General features: G+C 41.2%; 2 protein-coding genes across 2 annotated transcripts; both read left to right on the top strand.

Moving 5' to 3' along the window:
• The first annotated feature begins 5646 nt into the window (after positions 1–5646).
• LOC122711247 (uncharacterized protein PF11_0207-like) lies at positions 5647–8062 on the top strand. The gene is made up of 2 exons (XM_043929818.1): positions 5647–5763; positions 6107–8062. The coding sequence occupies exons 1-2, from the start codon at positions 5647–5649 to the stop codon at positions 8060–8062; spliced, it is 2073 nt and encodes a 690-aa protein (XP_043785753.1).
• Positions 7866–14218, top strand: LOC122711223 (dynein axonemal assembly factor 1 homolog). Its single transcript, XM_043929792.1, has 12 exons — positions 7866–8004; positions 8108–8199; positions 8609–8830; positions 8893–9035; positions 9581–9744; positions 9935–10020; positions 10553–10680; positions 10813–11028; positions 11176–11371; positions 11465–13144; positions 13211–13704; positions 13800–14218. The coding sequence occupies exons 2-12, from the start codon at positions 8109–8111 to the stop codon at positions 14193–14195; spliced, it is 3816 nt and encodes a 1271-aa protein (XP_043785727.1). The 5' UTR covers positions 7866–8004; position 8108; the 3' UTR covers positions 14196–14218.
• The last annotated feature ends 2341 nt before the right edge of the window (positions 14219–16559 follow it).

Raw genomic sequence — 16559 nt, 5'->3', positions numbered from 1 at the left:
CGTATTGTCGTCTGCCAAGTTGGTGGGGGTCCACGCGGTAACGCAGGAAGTGAAAATGTTATTCAAATTTATGGAAAACTCGCACCCGGTGCGATTTATGGTTGCCCATATCACGGTAAAAATTTATAAACCGAAGGAAAGTGAACTCCAAGAGATTTGTCGCCATTTCTCGCTCCCTTCCTTATTTCGTTTATTTTCGCGAATTTTCCAACAACGAAAGTTGATTTCTTCTTCTTCTTCTTTTTTTTATAACAGTTATCGAATTCTTTCATCGAATCTCACCATAGCCATCTTCTCTCCAACATCTTTTCCCAACATTATGCAACAACGAACGAAGAAGACAGATTCCTTGCTTCGATCGGCTCTCCGATCACGCACTCCGATACTACCTTTCTTCTTCCTGCTGCGCATCGTAATGGCCGAGCAACTTTTTTCCCGCAACGTTGCAACAAAGTTGCTCACCGTTGCGTATAAACCCTTCTGCTTCCGATTAATCGATCGAACCGATTTCTTCCAACCGCGATTTCCCCTTTTTACTCGCGAGCGAATAATCCTTCTGCTCCATCCGCTCTACTCTTTTTCTAAGGAAAAATGGAAAAATCGTAGAAAATGAAATTTTTATTCGCTGTTATCGGTTGAGTTTTCCGCGGGAAAATTTGGTTTGGGATTGGCGTGATGGACGAAGGGCCGGTGTTACCCTCGGCTCACACAAAGTTGACGAATTTCCATTCAGGACGACACGTTGTCATAGGTCGGCTGGATAGTTCATTATACTTGCTGATGCCTCGATCCGATACGCGCGCGCGTGAATGTTCGATAATTTATACCAAATTGCGCCATGCCCTTAGAATGATGACAGGGTTACGTTGTCATAGGTCAGCTGACAGACTGATTATACTTGCTAATTGTCCTTTTTTTCGTCATTCCGTTTCGACGGAACCTTGCGATATCCACCGATATAGTTGTCTCCGATACACGTGGACGCTTTCCAGAGCTTTTTCGATTCCCCCTCGGTTCGATCGTGAAACGTGGTTGCATCAGATCGAGAGACGATTGCCTTTCCTTTCGACTTGCCACCTTGCGCGACGATCGAATTAATTTCTTTTTTCTTTTTCTTTTTCCCCCTTCCAAAATCCAAAATCTAATGTATTTCTTCGTAATTTTCTTAATTTCTTATTATTATTTGTACGTTTAATTGTGACTCGTTATTTATCATCGCAATGTCGTAAAATTGGATTAAAATCATTTTACGTTTCGAATCGCTTAGTTTCTTTTTTCCCCCTTGCAAAATCCAAAATCTAATTCCTTCGTAATTTTCTCAATTTCTTATATTTGTACGTTTAATTGTGACTCGTTATTTATCACGCATTGTAAAATTGTCGTAAAATTGGATTAAAATAATTTTACGTTACGAATCGCTTAGTTTCTTTTTTCCCCCTTGCAAAATCCAAAATCTAATTCCTTCGTAATTTTCTCAATTTCTTATATTTGTGCGTTTAATTACGACTCGTTATTTATCACGCATCGCAATGTGGTAAAATTGGATTAAAGTCACTTTACGTTTCGATTTTTGTTCTCTCTTGTTTAATTAAGACGGAAGTCAATTAAAAAGTAATTTTCTTTTGAAATTATATCTACGACCAGAGCGATCAGCTGAGAGTTTATTTTAAAATAGTAACCTTCCTTCTCTATGGTCTCTTTAAATCCGAACGAATTACAATCGCGGCGGAGAATCACGCCACGGCCAATAGCGGATTCAAATGTGATATTCAAATACGATTCCGCCGATTCTATCCATCCTCCTAGGTCCTTAATTCTCGAGGCAGAGGTATACTGCCGGCCACCCACGGCTACTTTGCTTTTCAAAAATCACGCACACGTGAGGGTACGCATGTAGGAAGGCTGGCAAGCTCAACCAGATATGGAGAAAGAAAACGGAAGCCGTCAATTACATAATGCATTCGAATCGACGTACGAGTTCGATCGGATCTCTCTCTCTCCGCCTGTTGGTACACAAAACGGGGATGTCGGTGCGCGTGATGGGCGATCCTCGAGGTCATGGTCACGACTTGTCTCGCAGAGACGCGTCAAATTTAGTCGGCTTTAAAAAAAAAAAAAAAAAAAAAAAAGAAAAAAAAGAAAAAACGTTCAGTCTCAGCGACGTTCCTTTCTCTCGATTCCTCTTTTCTCGAGAACTATGAAGTTTTAATTTAGTTTGGTTTTAATTTTCGAACAAATTAATTAATCTTCTTCAATCTCGTCCTTTTTCATTTTTCTTTTTTTCACGCGTATATTAACGTCAACGAAATTATTACCTTATCGAAGATCGAAATTGTTTCTAAATTTTCAAAATTTTTCTAAATTACAAAGTTTTAATTCTCTCGAAATTCTTGCTTTTTTTTTTTTTTGCTTGATAATCTCGATCGATTCCCGATAACAAACGAGAGATCGGGAGGGAAATCGGCAAGGAGATTCTGATCTTGGAAATCAAGGTCGAAAACGATACCCATCGAGGAGTAAATTTAACCACGGTTGAACGTATATATTTTTATTCGCCTCTTGAAATTCTAATCTCTCTCTCTCTACTAGGCTTTTAATCCTCTTACCTCCTCCCCGTCTCCCTCCATCGATGCTTCAATAATTCAACACCAGCCTCGCGTGTCGAATCCTTCCGCCGTTATTCCGCGCCGCTAATCATCTTTCTACGATTCCTCTTTCTCTCTCTCTCTCTCTCTCTCTCTCTCGTCGAATGTGACAACTCTCGAAACGAAACGTTCCTGGAAACGGAGGCATCCAACAGGACACTGAGTTATTTCCTCCGCTGTTTTTTTTTTCCTGCTGCGTTCCCCTCTTCTTCTTCTTTTTCTTTTCGTTTTCTTTTCCACGCGGAAACACGCGGCGGAAGCTACGCAACATGGAGGGGAGAGGAGGGGGAGGAGGAGAAAAGCGTTGGAAAGGTGGCAGCTGTGAACTCGGTTCAGAAGTGCGAGACGCTTGATCGTCGAGGTCATGGTCACGCGCCGGCTCATGAAAGCCGATAGACGGGATTCAAAATTATTTTCCAGTCATTGAATCTTATCGGTTTATCGGTTTACCGATATGCGATATTTATTACCATTTCATCCATGATATTGATTTTCTCGTGCGTCGTGTTTTCGCGCCTTCTATTTAAATCGAAATCGATTCAAATTATATTTTTATATATATAGTTGTTCATCGCGTCGCAATCAGTTTGAACGATATATATATATATATATATATATCATATTGTTATGCAATATCGATGGAAAAAAGAAAAAAATTTGATATTCACTCGCGTCGCTATCGCGAAAGAAGCAAAAAAGCGTCCTATTACGCGGCGTCAAGGTACACGTGTAACTTTCTTGTAATCTTCTCGGCTTTTCGTGTCAGCAAACGTGAAACGTTCCAGAAACATTATCTGCAATAAGTGCACAGTCATTTCAACGCGTGATCGGAATCTAGTGACGCGTTCCTTATTTCCGGGCGAAATATTAAATATATTTATATTTTCTTCTCGTAAAAAAAAAAAAAAAAAAAAAAAACGAAAGAACACGCTTCTATGACAAATATATACATATATATATTGAAAATAATTTTGAAACATAATTATTTTCGAGTAGATAAAAAAGATTAATTCGAGAGACAAGTTTATCTTCTTCATCCGTTTCATCATCGTATTCCATATTAAGCATTTCGAAATATTTTTTCTTCGAAACACGGCCGACGAGATCACGTTCCATTTAAAACAATGTATAGCGACGATTGGAACGATGCGCAAATGTGCGTGCGCAAATCGAGCTCGTTCACTTAGATAGGTCCCGAATAGATGTCACTGGTTCGTCCGCATACGATCTATAACCCGACAAGTATCTAATTTCCACATGGTCTGAGATAGCGACTGGAAGAGGCGGCGAAGAAAACTGCGCAGGAAGACGCGTCTCGAGAAAAAGGGAGGGAATGCTTCGAATATGGAGCTGTGGTGCAATTTCCCGTTTCCGCCGACCCTGTGCCGAGTTATCTACCTGTCGGCGCGTCCAACCAAATCTCATATTCCGTCGTACGGAATTCTCGATGCCAATGCTGGAAAAGAAACAAAAAAAAAAAAAAAAAGGAAAAAGAGAACAAGTTTTATCGATCCACTCGATTATCGATTCTCCGTAACGCGAATATCCTTCTCCTGTTAAATTTTTCAACTCGCGCGTCATAAAATATTTTTACGCGTCATCAAACATTTTTATCGCGAGACAAGAAACGAAATTACGCGATATCCAAAAGAGGCGAATATTTTCAAATGTGTCCACCGATTTAAATGGGAATTGACAAAGCATCGAGGAAATAATTGGCGTAACAAGAGAGATTCTGGGCGAAAATAAAGGGTGGAAAAGATGAAGGGAGAAGTTGAAGGGGGTCTGGCTGCGCGAAGAGAAACGTGTTTCGATGAGTAGACGATCGGGAAAGATCGGCTCGAGGGAAAGAAGAGGGACCGAAAGCCGATTTCCCGTTTCCATCGATCCCGATTCGTCGCGACGCCTGCGAATCGGCCTTTTCCGTTGAATTATGTTGATAGCATTCATTCTCGAATGATGATCGCCTCGGCTCGAGCGGAGGGGAGGCAAGTTGCCATCGAGGAGGCATTTCAGACGGAGGCGATAAAAACGGAACGAGGTGGCCGAGGAATAGATACGAGATCGAGATATAAACTATATAAACTAGGAGCAGATGACAAACGAATCCGTGGCCCTTCACGGATCTAGGGATTTTTCTTCTTCTTCTTCTTCTTCTTCGTTGCATGAGGAATTTTTTTCTCTCGACGACCAGGGACGTGCGTCGAACGAGAAATATCCATCGAAGGATATTTTCTTCTCTCGGAATTTTAAAGGTTTTAAGACGTTTTTTTTTTTTTCGTTTCAGAATTTTTCAAAGTTTCGAACAAGGAGAAATATTCGCGAAATCAGCGAATATATTTCGATATTATATTTGTTTCGGAATTTTTTTTTTTTTTCTCAGAATTTTAGAATAAGCAATTCATTCGGGATGTATTAATTTTTTTTCAGCGTTTTTTTCGTTTTTGTCGTTCGAAATTTATTCGAACCACCTTCACGATTCACCTCCGAAGATTCGTTCTCTTTGCTTCGACTTATAGATACGGCAAAGTTGCAACAAGGATGAGCGGGTCAACCGTCAACGTATCGGCTACATTGTTGTAATACTGATACGCGCAACAATTTAGAAACCAAATTGCTATTTTCTATTGCGATTTCGCGTTGTCGATTCCTTTTCCTCTGCTTGTCTCGCATTTGTATTATTTTTTCCCCCCTTCGAGAACGGAAAAGAAAGAAAAAGAAAGGAAAAAAAAAAAAAAGGGTAAAAGTTTAGAAATTGCTTTATCGACAACGGGACACACTTTCTCGATCGAGATATGGTTATTCAAAGCAATGTGAAATGCGGGAAAGGTTGCGAGACGGTATCGATCAAACGAAGCCTAGGCAACGAGTGCTGTCAATGCGAGTTTCTTGTATTTTTGAGGAGTCATGTTAAAATAATCGCTTTCGAAAATTTCTCACACGCTTACGGAAGATTTAGCTTCTATATACAGTAGCGTTAGATATAAAGGGACGTGGTAAAATGCAAGAAGAGTGCGACTTTCAATCCTCTTTGATGGAGAAAAAACTCTCGGCCGAAGCCAGGCTCGACACCGCAGCAAGTAGTATCACTTTATCGGAAACAGAGATTAAAAAATCGGTTAGAATCCATTTCCGTTAAATCTCTTCTCTCTTAATTTCACGTTATATCACGTTGTTGAAAATTTGGAAGACGAAAGAGGTAACAAGTTTTTTTTCCTTGCGTGAGAGAGGTTAGCTTCGATCGACACTATGAAGTAATACGACACGCATAATAATACGACATACATTTTTTTATCCTTTTAAAATTAAAAAATCTCTCCAACGACGACGAGAGACGATTAACTCGCCTCGAATCGATTAAAATACTCTCGTTTGATGAATTTTCCAAATTTTCTTTTCTTCGCTTCTCGAAATATCTGGTGGAAAGAAGGTAAAAAATCAACCCCTTTCCGTTTTTAAAGATACCGAAAGATTCGTCCGTGGATTTCGACGTCCTTTCCGCCTCGTCGTTGGACGTTCTCACGAAGATGGGCGTAGAATTACAAAAGAACGAGAGCGCGTCGGAGGAGCAGGCATTGGCGACCGCATCTACTCCGGAGCCGATACCGGAAGTCGACAACGATGACGACTCTAACTGGCTCTCGTATTTCGATTGTAACGCAATATTCGACGTGACCTACGAGAATCAATCTTATTACAACTCGACCAAAGCCGAGAAGGACAGCGACAGCGATTTGGACGACACTTTGACGTTCGACGACGCCGAGGAAGGCGAGGCCCTCGTCCTGGACGAGAACGACACCTACCCGAATTCTTATCAACAATCGTTCGAGGAGACCTGCGAGAAGAAATTGGACAACAATAACTTTGTCGTCTCCGATAAAGCTTCTATACTCGAGATAAATCAAGATTCGCCCAGCGTTGCCGAGAATATTGATTCGGACCAAGGGGCGAAGGAGGGCGAGGAGAAGGATCGAAACGGGGATAATCTCGAGGCTCGCGACTCGACCGATCGGATCGACGAGAACGCGAACGACAATGAGACTTCTGCCAGGATCGAGTCGATGACGATCGAGAAGATCGAAGAGGTCTCGAGTCGAGAGGACGAGTCGAACGTGGCCAAGGAAACGATAATAGAGTTGAAGAAGACGGAGGGCAAAATGGACGATTTCTCGAGCGATTCCGAGGACGAGTACGAGGGGAATCTGATTTATTCCTCGCCCAATGTGAACATATCCGCGTATTTTAAATACAGGGACAGTATGAAGGAGCCCAAGTACGAGGCGACTATAGATCAATTGAACGCCATGTACTCGAAGGAATCGAGTAAATCTGTGATTTTGGAGGAAATTGTCGAGGAGCCGTGCGTCGAGGAGGCGGGGAAAAATTCGAACGGAACGGCAAACGGAACGAACGAGGGCGAGTGCCTGAAGGTGCGGGAGGAGTTGAAGCAGGGGCAGGAGGAGGTGAAGGAGGGGCAGGAGGAGCTGAAGCAGGAGGAGCAGAAGGAGGGGGAAGGGGCGAATTTGACGGGGAGCGCGATAATAATTGCTCCGGATCAAAGGAGAGAAAGATCCAAGTTCGTGGAATTGAATTCTCCTGAGGAGTATTTGGAGAAATTGGCGGAGATCACGGAACCGGATTGTCCGAGAACGGAGGAGGAAGCTCACGAGAAGTTGAAGAAGATCGCGGAGGGGAAGGCGGAGATAGAGAACAGGAAGAACGAAGCTCTGGAGGATTTGTCGGTGGAATTCGATAAGATCGAGAAACTCGTCGCGGAAACGAAGTCCGCGAACCAAGCGTACGACGAAAGCGGATCGGACGAAAGCTCGGACGAGGCGAAGGAGGGGGATATAGACGTGGGGAAGGACATAGAATTGCCTTTGACCAAGGATCAAGTGGCGGAGAGCTTTAAATTCAAAACTGTTCAGAAGAGCGTGGAGGAGGAGGAGAAGCGTCGCGCGGAATTGTTGCAAGAATGTCTCCAAGTGATTCCAAAAATACCGGAAACGGAGGAATCCGTGGACGAGGATCTCGTCGCGATCGGGGGGGTCGAGCGAGACGTCGAGGATGTCGCGAAAGAGAAGGTGGAGGGTGACGGCGACGAAGATACCGGCACGTCGGAGGCCTCGAAAGAGAAGGAGAAGGAGGGTGGGGGGGAGGGGGAGGAAGGCGGGCGCGCGAACGAGGCGATTGTCGACGAGGCCTCGGCGGAAACCAAGTCAACCGTCCAAGGAATCGTCCAAGACATTATCGACGAAACCGAGGACTCGCTGTTCTGGCGATTCAAGAAGGAGCCGGAGAGGACTTACATCAAGGGGAAGGTGTACGATTTCGACGAGAAGAAACACGGCGCCAGGTACAGTTGCCTTGAACCGGTGCCATCCGTTGATGCATTTACATCGGCATGTACGTGATATAGTATTTTTATGTTTGGTAAAGTAAACGGTATCTGGTTCCAGAATGACCGAGGAGTTTTTGAAAAAGCACTGCAAGCAGCATAAACTTTATCAAACACCGCATCTGAACGACGTACTTTATCTTCATTACAAAGGTTAATTTTAACACGAGCTTTATCGCTCGTTTACGAATCTAACTAAAAAAAAAAAAAAAAGAAAAAAAGAAAAGAAAAGAAAAGAAAAAAAGAAAGGAAAAGAAAGAAAAAAAGAAAAGAAAAAAAGAACGTAACAAAATTTTTCACATATTATTCATAAATAAATAAATAAATAAATAAATAAATATAAAATGAAAAAATTCTATACATTGTACACAAATGAAATGTTATAAATTTGCAATAAAAAACGCTGCCAAAGTACCACTTTATCGCATCGTTTTTGTAGCAAAAAAAAAAAAAAAAAAAAAAAAAGAAAGAGAAAGAGAAAAAAAGAGAGAGAGAGAGAGAGACGGAGAAAAAAGAACATATACCCACTATTTTTCTCGCAATAGAAGATTTCCCTTTTCAGGTTTCTCTTTCATCGAGAACCTCGAGAAGTATACAGGCTTGAAGTGTTTGTGGCTGGAGAACAACGGGATCAGGGAGATCGCGAATCTGGAGAATCAGAGCGAGCTCAAGTGCTTGTTCCTTCACAATAATTTGATCAGCAAGATCGAGAATCTCGAGTACCTGACCAAGCTCGACACTCTGAACCTCTCTTACAACACTATACGAAGGATTGAGAATCTCGGTGACTCGAGTCGAAGCTGGGTATCCTTGATGACCTTGACCTTGACGCGCCTCTGCTTTCAGATAGCCTCAAGTTCCTGAATACTCTAAACCTGTCGCACAACTACTTACAAAGTACCGGTGACATTGAGCATCTCCGATTGCTGGACAGCCTCTCGGTACTGGATATTTCTCACAACAGGATAGACACCGACGAAGTCGTTAATGTGAGTCCGTTATGTTTTCCTTAAGCATCTGGCGTCGCTTCGACGGTGATTGCTTCAGCTGATTTCCACGGCCGATTTCAACCGGTGATGTAATTTCACGAAACCGTGGTGGTGGCCGGGCCTACTTTTGTAACGTGTCTCGTCCTTGCACAATATTTTTCTTCTTCTTCTTTCTTTCTTTCTTTCTTTCTTTCTTTCTTTCCTTTTTCTTCTTCTCCTCCCTCCTTCTTCCCTTAAATATTGGAAATACGTACATATACATATTCCAGAGCGGATAGACCACTCTATTTACTACCATTGCACGCCCGATAATATATTTTCCACGAGATTCGATTCGTTTGCTTTGTCGCGGAACAAAATTTGTGAAGTAACAATTTTTCATAATTTTATTATTACTATTATTATTATTATTATTACTATTATTATTATTACTATTACTATTATTATTATTATTATTATTATTATTATTATTATTATTATTATTATTATTATTATTATTATTATTATTACTATTAAAACGATTCGAAAGTTTTTATCTTCACCAGATATTGGGAGACATGAAAGAGTTGCGCGTCGTGTCCCTGATGGGAAATCCGATCCTGAAGGCGATCAAACTGTATCGCAAGACTATGATCCTCAAGTGTAAGAATCTCAAGTATCTAGACGATAGGCCGGTATTTCCAAGAGATCGTGCCTGCGCCGAGGCTTGGTAAGTCGTGGTCCAGTTTGGACATTTGGATCCGCGGTACCGCGACACAACAAGTTGCACAAAATTGTTGCACGTATTGGCCGCGCTCGCGTCGTGGATTCGTGTGTCGGGATGGAGCGAGAACACGTTTTTTTCTAGATATTTAGAGTCGGTTCAATGTTACAAGCTAACGAAACTGTTACGAAGACAGGATGCGAGGGGGGCCCGAGGAAGAGGCGGCCGAGAGGAAACGGTGGATCGAGGCGGAGCAGAAGAAAATCAATGATAGCGTGCTCGGTGAGTAAAAATCGAAAGGTAGATGATGTATAGGACTCGTTTGGCTCCTCAACCAAACGGTCGCTCTCGATTTTTTCGCACCTTTTCATTTCTGCACGAAAGTTCCTTTCCTCCGAACCCTCAAACGCTCTCTCGCGTTTATTTTCTTTTCCCTCTTCTTACATACTTATTTCCTCCGCAAGAAGATCGATAAAAACCCCGCCGCAAAAAAAAAAAAAAAAAAAAAAAAAAGAAAGAAAAAAATAACACGGGCACAGTCTGAAATTTTTCACAGGTATGTGTCGTTTCTCTTTCTCACCGTTTTATCGCGAAGATATTAAAGGTAAACGCTTAATGTTAAAACTCGTTATCGAATTTATCGAAAAAAATTTTTCACGACAATTTTCCCTCCGATTATCGAAAGGAAAACGAGATCGTGGAATATTTCAAATATATATATATACACATAAGATGTATATAAACGCGTCTATCTAATCTGTTACCCTGTTTCGATTTCTATTTTCTCGTGGTCCCGTGGTGCCGCCCTCGAAAGCCCTGATAAACAAAAGGAAGCAGTGCAAACCGGTCGAGACGTCCGAAAAGGAGGCGGAGGATAAGAAAAGGACGAAGGAGGACGAAGAAGTAGCCGCGACCACGGTTGTCTGCACGAGCGACGAACTGGTAAGAAACTAGTTTTGTCAAGGTCTGATACAGAATTCGTGCCTCGAATAATATCACCACCCATTCGGTCCCATCCACTATTTGATCATTCACCACGCGAAACCCCTTATGCCGGCCTGATCAACGTTCAAGCTCAATCTGGAGAAGAAGAAAAAGTTGGAGGTGTCCTCATCCTCCGACAGCTCCTCCGCGTCCTCGTCGTCGGGCGAAGAGGAGGACGACGGGCCGATGCAAAAATCGAGGATCGAGAAAAGTGACGGAAGGAGGCCGATGGCGATGGATGAAGGAGGGAAAGCTTCTTCGCCCGATCGAGGGGGGAACGATATTTTGTTACCCTGGAAAACTCAGGTATATTTCACGTTTCCATGATTGAAAGTGAAATAGCGTGGCTGTATCATCAATTCTCCGATCGTGCTGCTCTTCTCTCTCTGAATGAAATTTTCTTCAGAAGAGAGAATTCTATTTTTGTATCGTTCGAATTACACGCTTTCGAAGGTTCCCGCTCGTAAGAGCGTTAAAAAGTTGGTAGAGGTGATAGAGGAGGATACGAAGGAATTGGTGGCTGGCGATACGATACGAGAGCGGACGACGATAGGGAAGGGAATTTTAGAAGAACCAAGTATCGATGATTATCCATCGATCGATGGCGAGATACGAGGGAGTAGGACGAACGAGATTACTCCATCCTGCTGTAAGTGAGAGAAACGGCTATGTTGTTATGTTAAATTAATACGTAAGAAGAAGGAAACTTATCCGTTGTTAATTCCATTCTTCTATTTTTCAGCCGAAGAGCAAGGAAAGTTTAAAAGTGTCTCGGTTTCTTGTAATATTTCGGGCGCGAAGAGCGATGAAAGGAAGAAGGAAGGTAATATAGCGAGCAACGAATGCCCGCCCAAAGATATCCTCGACAATTATCGAAGAAGGGACGATCCGCATCCTTTGAGCGGCCAGTTGAGCAGTATCAGGGAGGACATGAAGGAGTTCTGCGCCGAGATGGACAAATTCGTGGAGAAGAACAAGTTCGTGTTGAAGGATAGCGATAAAACGAGGAAGGGGGAGTCATCGGCGGGCGAGGAGAAAGATTCGTTCAAATGGTGGGACACGAAGGAGAGGAAGTTGAAGGTGAAAGAGATCTTGAGGCAGAGAGAGGAAGCGGAGAAGAGATCGAAAAATGTCAAGAGGGTCGAAATTGTCGAGGTCGATAAAGAAGAAGAAAAAGAAGAGGAAGAAAAAGAAGAAGAAGAAGAAGAAGAAGAAGAAGAAAAGGAAGAGGAAGCTTCGAAGAATGTTAAAGAAGCGGTTAAAGACGAGAAGAAGGTTCCATCTTGCCAAAGTGTGTACGATCTATTGAATCTGAAGAAGTGTCCTCAAATTTTGTTGAAGGATGTGAAAACTCGTGCTAGAGCCGACGAAGACGACGCCATGTTAAAATGCGAATCTGTGAAAAACGATAATAGCAAGGATCGCCTCTCGGGATTGTACAATTCTTTGTTCAACGAGATGAATTATAGAAGCGGGATCGAGAAAAATCGATCCAGGAAATCGCTCAGTTCCCAAGAATTGTTGACATTGGAGAAAATAGACGAAACCGCCGAGGAGACAACACGATCCGCGAGTTGCATCGACATAATCTCTTCGGATGTCGATAATTCAGAGATAATCAGCGTTAAGAGCGAGCCTGTTAATGTAAAAATCATGGAAACGAGCACCGCCAACGTAACATCCCTAAATTCCACCGACGACGAGATATCGGACAGCGAGTCCGTTAAAACAATAATTAACAATTACGATAAATCAACAAGAGAAATCGACGAAGAGGCAAACGCGAGTACGAATGATATACCAGGAGAGCCGGAAGAGAATAATCGCGGACGAGACAACGTCTCTGATAACGTGAAAATTATCGAAGCGCAGAGCGACAACGAAGAAGTCCAATCGTTAGAGGCCGCGTCCGAAAAGGACGGGAAGGTGTCCTCGAACGTTGAAAAATCGACGATATCTTCTAAATCGCATAAAAGATCGCGCGATTGCGAATGCCAAGACGTAGCCAGTAAAAAGTTCCACTTGATCGAGGAGATAGACGGCGAGCAAAATCCAACAAGCAGCGAAACGACGGTGGATGGTATATCTGAAAAGTGCAAACGACATTTCATAAAAGAGGCGAGGGAGTTCGTGAAGAAGGAATCGCCTCTGATAGACCAGTGCATAGAGGATTTAATAAGTAAAAAATCGAAGGGGAATTGGGATTTGAAGAATAATCAAGAGGACTTTTTAACTTGTACAGCTTTGAACATCACCTCTGACATATTTTCCAATAAAACTTCGGAGAATTCGGACAAGAGAATCGGTTCAACGTCGGACGAGCAAAATCGAGCGGCGGAGGCGAAAAAACTTTTCAACGTTCAAAATTCTGAAGATAATCGAGAGGTTGAAAAGTCAGATTCGTCCATCGATAAACAAGTTGGTAAGTTGTTCTCTTAAAAATTGTTTAAAAAGTTTCTACAATACTTCAAGGGGTATCGTATTTCAGATATAAAATCGATTGACAACCTTTTGAAGCAGTCAACAATTGCCCAAAAGCAGTCAAAAATGTGTACGGATCTGTACAAACAATTTTGCAAGCATCTGGAGGAGATAGACAGTAAAAGAAAGCTTTTGATCGAGCCAGACTTCATGAAAAAAAATAAATCGGATCAGGAGGAAAAGAAACGTGACGCTCTATCGCCAAGGGAGACCAAACAATCGAAAGAGGAACAAACAAAATCATTGATCGAGGTAATTTCGGAGGACGCGACCACGAACGTGGAGGAACTCGAAGTTGAGAAGCTAGATCTCGATTCTGATCCTGTCATGGATGCAGAGTTGAAAGATAAAATATTAAAAAATATTAATACTCCGAAAAGCGAGGAGGAAAGAGAAGAGGGGAAGAAATCGGCCGATAAGTTGATGAAGATTTCCAGGGAAGCTATGGCCAAGGGGAAATCGTTGCTCGATCCATCTTTCCCTACCTGCGGTCAGAAAAACGTTAGCGATCGCGATTAATTTCAATTTCAATTTCGTGTATATTCTTGCCTCGTTTATTCGAATAATAATTAATAATTGATCATTATTATTTTTAGTATTTCAAGGACAGTAGGAGATTTTTCATGAATTTGTTAGAGGATGATTTTTCTTCGGAAAAAGATGAGGATCCAGCGAAGAATAATATCCATGAAGAATATGAATCAGAATCGATCATGTTCAGAGAGAATTCCGAGGCATTGATAGAAGAAATGGAGAAATTATCGTCGAAGATGATCGAAGATGACGGTATACAGGGTAATAAAGTTATTGATATTGAAAAAGAAAATGTTGCGATTATTTCAGAGAGCTCTGTGATAAAAATAGAAGAAATCGAGAAATTATCACCGACCGAAGGTAACAGTATTCAAGATGGTAAAATTCTCGATATGGAAAAGGAAAACGTGAACAGAGTGAGGAAAAGTTTGGAGATGCAGATTGTCCAAGGAAACTGAGGGAGGAGAAGCTGGAGGGGATCAAAAATTTTGACAAAATATTAGCATTTAAAAATCTAAAGATAATTCTAAAAAAAAAAAAAAAAAACTTCGTAATATCGTGAAAAAAAATCCTAGTTGTATAAGTTAAGTTGTATCACTGTATTTTCTTTCGTTTGTATTCTCAAATAAACGAATTAAGTTTCCATTTATATATCGGATCGATGAAAATACGCGATGAAAACGAAGAGATCGAAAGATGATGAAAAATAATATAAACGTCTCGCGAGAAGAAGAATAATTCGAACGACGGATGACAAAGATAAACGGAGCCTTCTACTACGTACACTTTATTTCTTTTTTTTTTTTTTTTTGTCCACACTCACATCAATTATATAATAATAATAACGATGATGGCGGTGATCTGGTGAACTATAATTAATAGTAAGAATAATTAATTTGTAATTATGTATAATGACAATCGGCTGCTTGCAAACGAAACAATAGTCTCTGACATTTTCTTACGTTTTCGTCATTTTCTCGAGGACATCGATATTCGGAACAGAGAATATATCCCGTGCCCTCGCAAAAGCTTGGCAAAAAGCTCGTGATACTTTTTTTTTTTTTTTTCTTTATACGTTTATATAGAATGATATCGGAATGAAATTTTTTCCTTCCGTCGCAAATCGCGTCGAACCTTGTTTTTCCTTCACTTTGTTCTTTTTTCCCCTTCTCACTCGCTCTTTCTTCTCCCTCCCCCCCCCCCCTCCCCTCCAATTATTTTTTAACACGTTTATCCGCATGCATTTTACATCTTTCATTTATGTTACGTTATTCGCGCCCTGTTCGACCATTTCCTCGATTATCTCGTTTAATCTCTCGTGTAATGCACGTTATACGACGTTTTATTATTATTATTATTATTATTATTTTTATTTTTATTTTTTTTTTTTCCGAGTGCTCTTAAGAACTATCTTACTGCTCTCCGACTCACCGCAGGAAGTAAAGAAACGTACAGATACATTATGCTTCACTGTTTCTATAATTATTACAATAATAGATTTATAAATCCTCCATTTTCTCTGTTCCCAAACACTCCCGCTCATTCTCCCACGTCACTCATTTTTCTTTTCACGCGAGCAAACTCAAACTTACTTCTCACACTTAATCACGTACAGAACATCTTCGTACATCCGCGTTTCTGTTTTTTTTTTTTCCTTTTTCCTTCTTTTTTTTTTTTTTATATATATATATATGTGTGTGTATCGTTACATTCGCTTTTACACACGCATGCATTCGGTTGCTCCCTAATTGTAAGTTATTATTATTTTTTTTTTTTCTGAACTATACCGAGTGTCGAGGAAGCCGTCGTCGACGACCAGGAGCGATCGAAAAAAAAAAAAAAAAAAAAAAAAAGAAAGGAGACGCGTGTACCGTGGAGATTCAATTTGACATTCGATTGGCGGATATCCGATCAGAAAGGATACAAGGATCGATTATAACGAGAAACGAACGTTTTCTTATCTCTCCCCTGGGATCATCGAGCAACTTTCTTCCTGGCCACCTCGTGTATACGTCTCTTTGGGTTTATTCTTTTGCTTACTATCGTACTGTTTATGTAGTATGTAGGTTGCTGTTTACTTTTGCATGCCGTCAATTGCACGACAATTTCACGTTACGTTGCTTACGTTACGTTTACAGAAAGAGAGAGAGAGAGTACCTTAACGTCTATGCTTTATTTATTTATTTACTTTTTTCCTTTAATATTTAAAAGAGTTTCCTCGAGCTATTATTGAAAAAAAAAAAAAAAAGTTTTCGAGAAGCTCGCCGCTCCGAACTCCCGTTTCTCTTCTCTTTTTTTTTTTTTTCTTTCTTTCTTTCTTTCGCGATTCAGAATGAAACGGCGACTTCGTGAGAGAAAATATAGGCGATCCATTTGTTTTCCCTTTCCCACGTTGGAAAATCGAACGAAAATTGATGGGGTCCCGTACGATTCACGCGAAAACTTGGTCGAATTTGCAATCGCGTCGAGGCGGAAACGAATTGGATCATCGAATTGGATCGGTGGTGGAGGGGAGGGAAACAGTTTGGCGAAAATATTTCGAACTCCTCTCGTTCGAACGCTTATCAGTCTTCTTTTATAATTCTAATCCGAGAAAAAAAATAACATCGATTCTTCGTTTTCATTCTTCGCGTATTCTTGATCCCTGTTTTATATTTCAGACGAGTGTTCGATCCCGAAATTAATTCAATCGATTTTGTACGCGCTCAATTCCAACCTTTTTCGCGGTACTCCTTCGTGGATGCTGCTCGTCTTTGTACTGCAATCGTTACTTTACTTATTTATTTATTTTTTTTTTTGTTTTCTCTAAAAGAGGATTGTCA

The sequence above is a fragment of the Apis laboriosa genome, unplaced genomic scaffold (genome assembly GCF_014066325.1).
Source record: "Apis laboriosa isolate Shangri-la unplaced genomic scaffold, ASM1406632v1 scaffold16_cov148, whole genome shotgun sequence".
Lineage (NCBI taxonomy): Eukaryota > Metazoa > Arthropoda > Insecta > Hymenoptera > Apidae > Apis > Apis laboriosa.
This window is presented reverse-complemented; position numbering and strand designations above follow the sequence as displayed.

Bases quoted from the DNA above. Each gene is read 5' to 3' on its own strand.
- LOC122711247 (XM_043929818.1), top strand. From the start codon at position 5,647: ATGCAAGAAGAGTGCGACTTTCAATCCTCTTTGATGGAGAAAAAACTC. The intron at 5,764-6,106 runs GTTAGAATCCAT...CCGTTTTTAAAG, and splicing joins AAACAGAGATTAAAAAATCG to ATACCGAAAGATTCGTCCGT.
- LOC122711223 (XM_043929792.1), top strand. From the start codon at position 8,109: ATGACCGAGGAGTTTTTGAAAAAGCACTGCAAGCAGCATAAACTTTAT. The intron at 9,036-9,580 runs GTGAGTCCGTTA...TATCTTCACCAG, and splicing joins ACACCGACGAAGTCGTTAAT to ATATTGGGAGACATGAAAGA. The intron at 10,021-10,552 runs GTGAGTAAAAAT...CGCCCTCGAAAG, and splicing joins AATCAATGATAGCGTGCTCG to CCCTGATAAACAAAAGGAAG.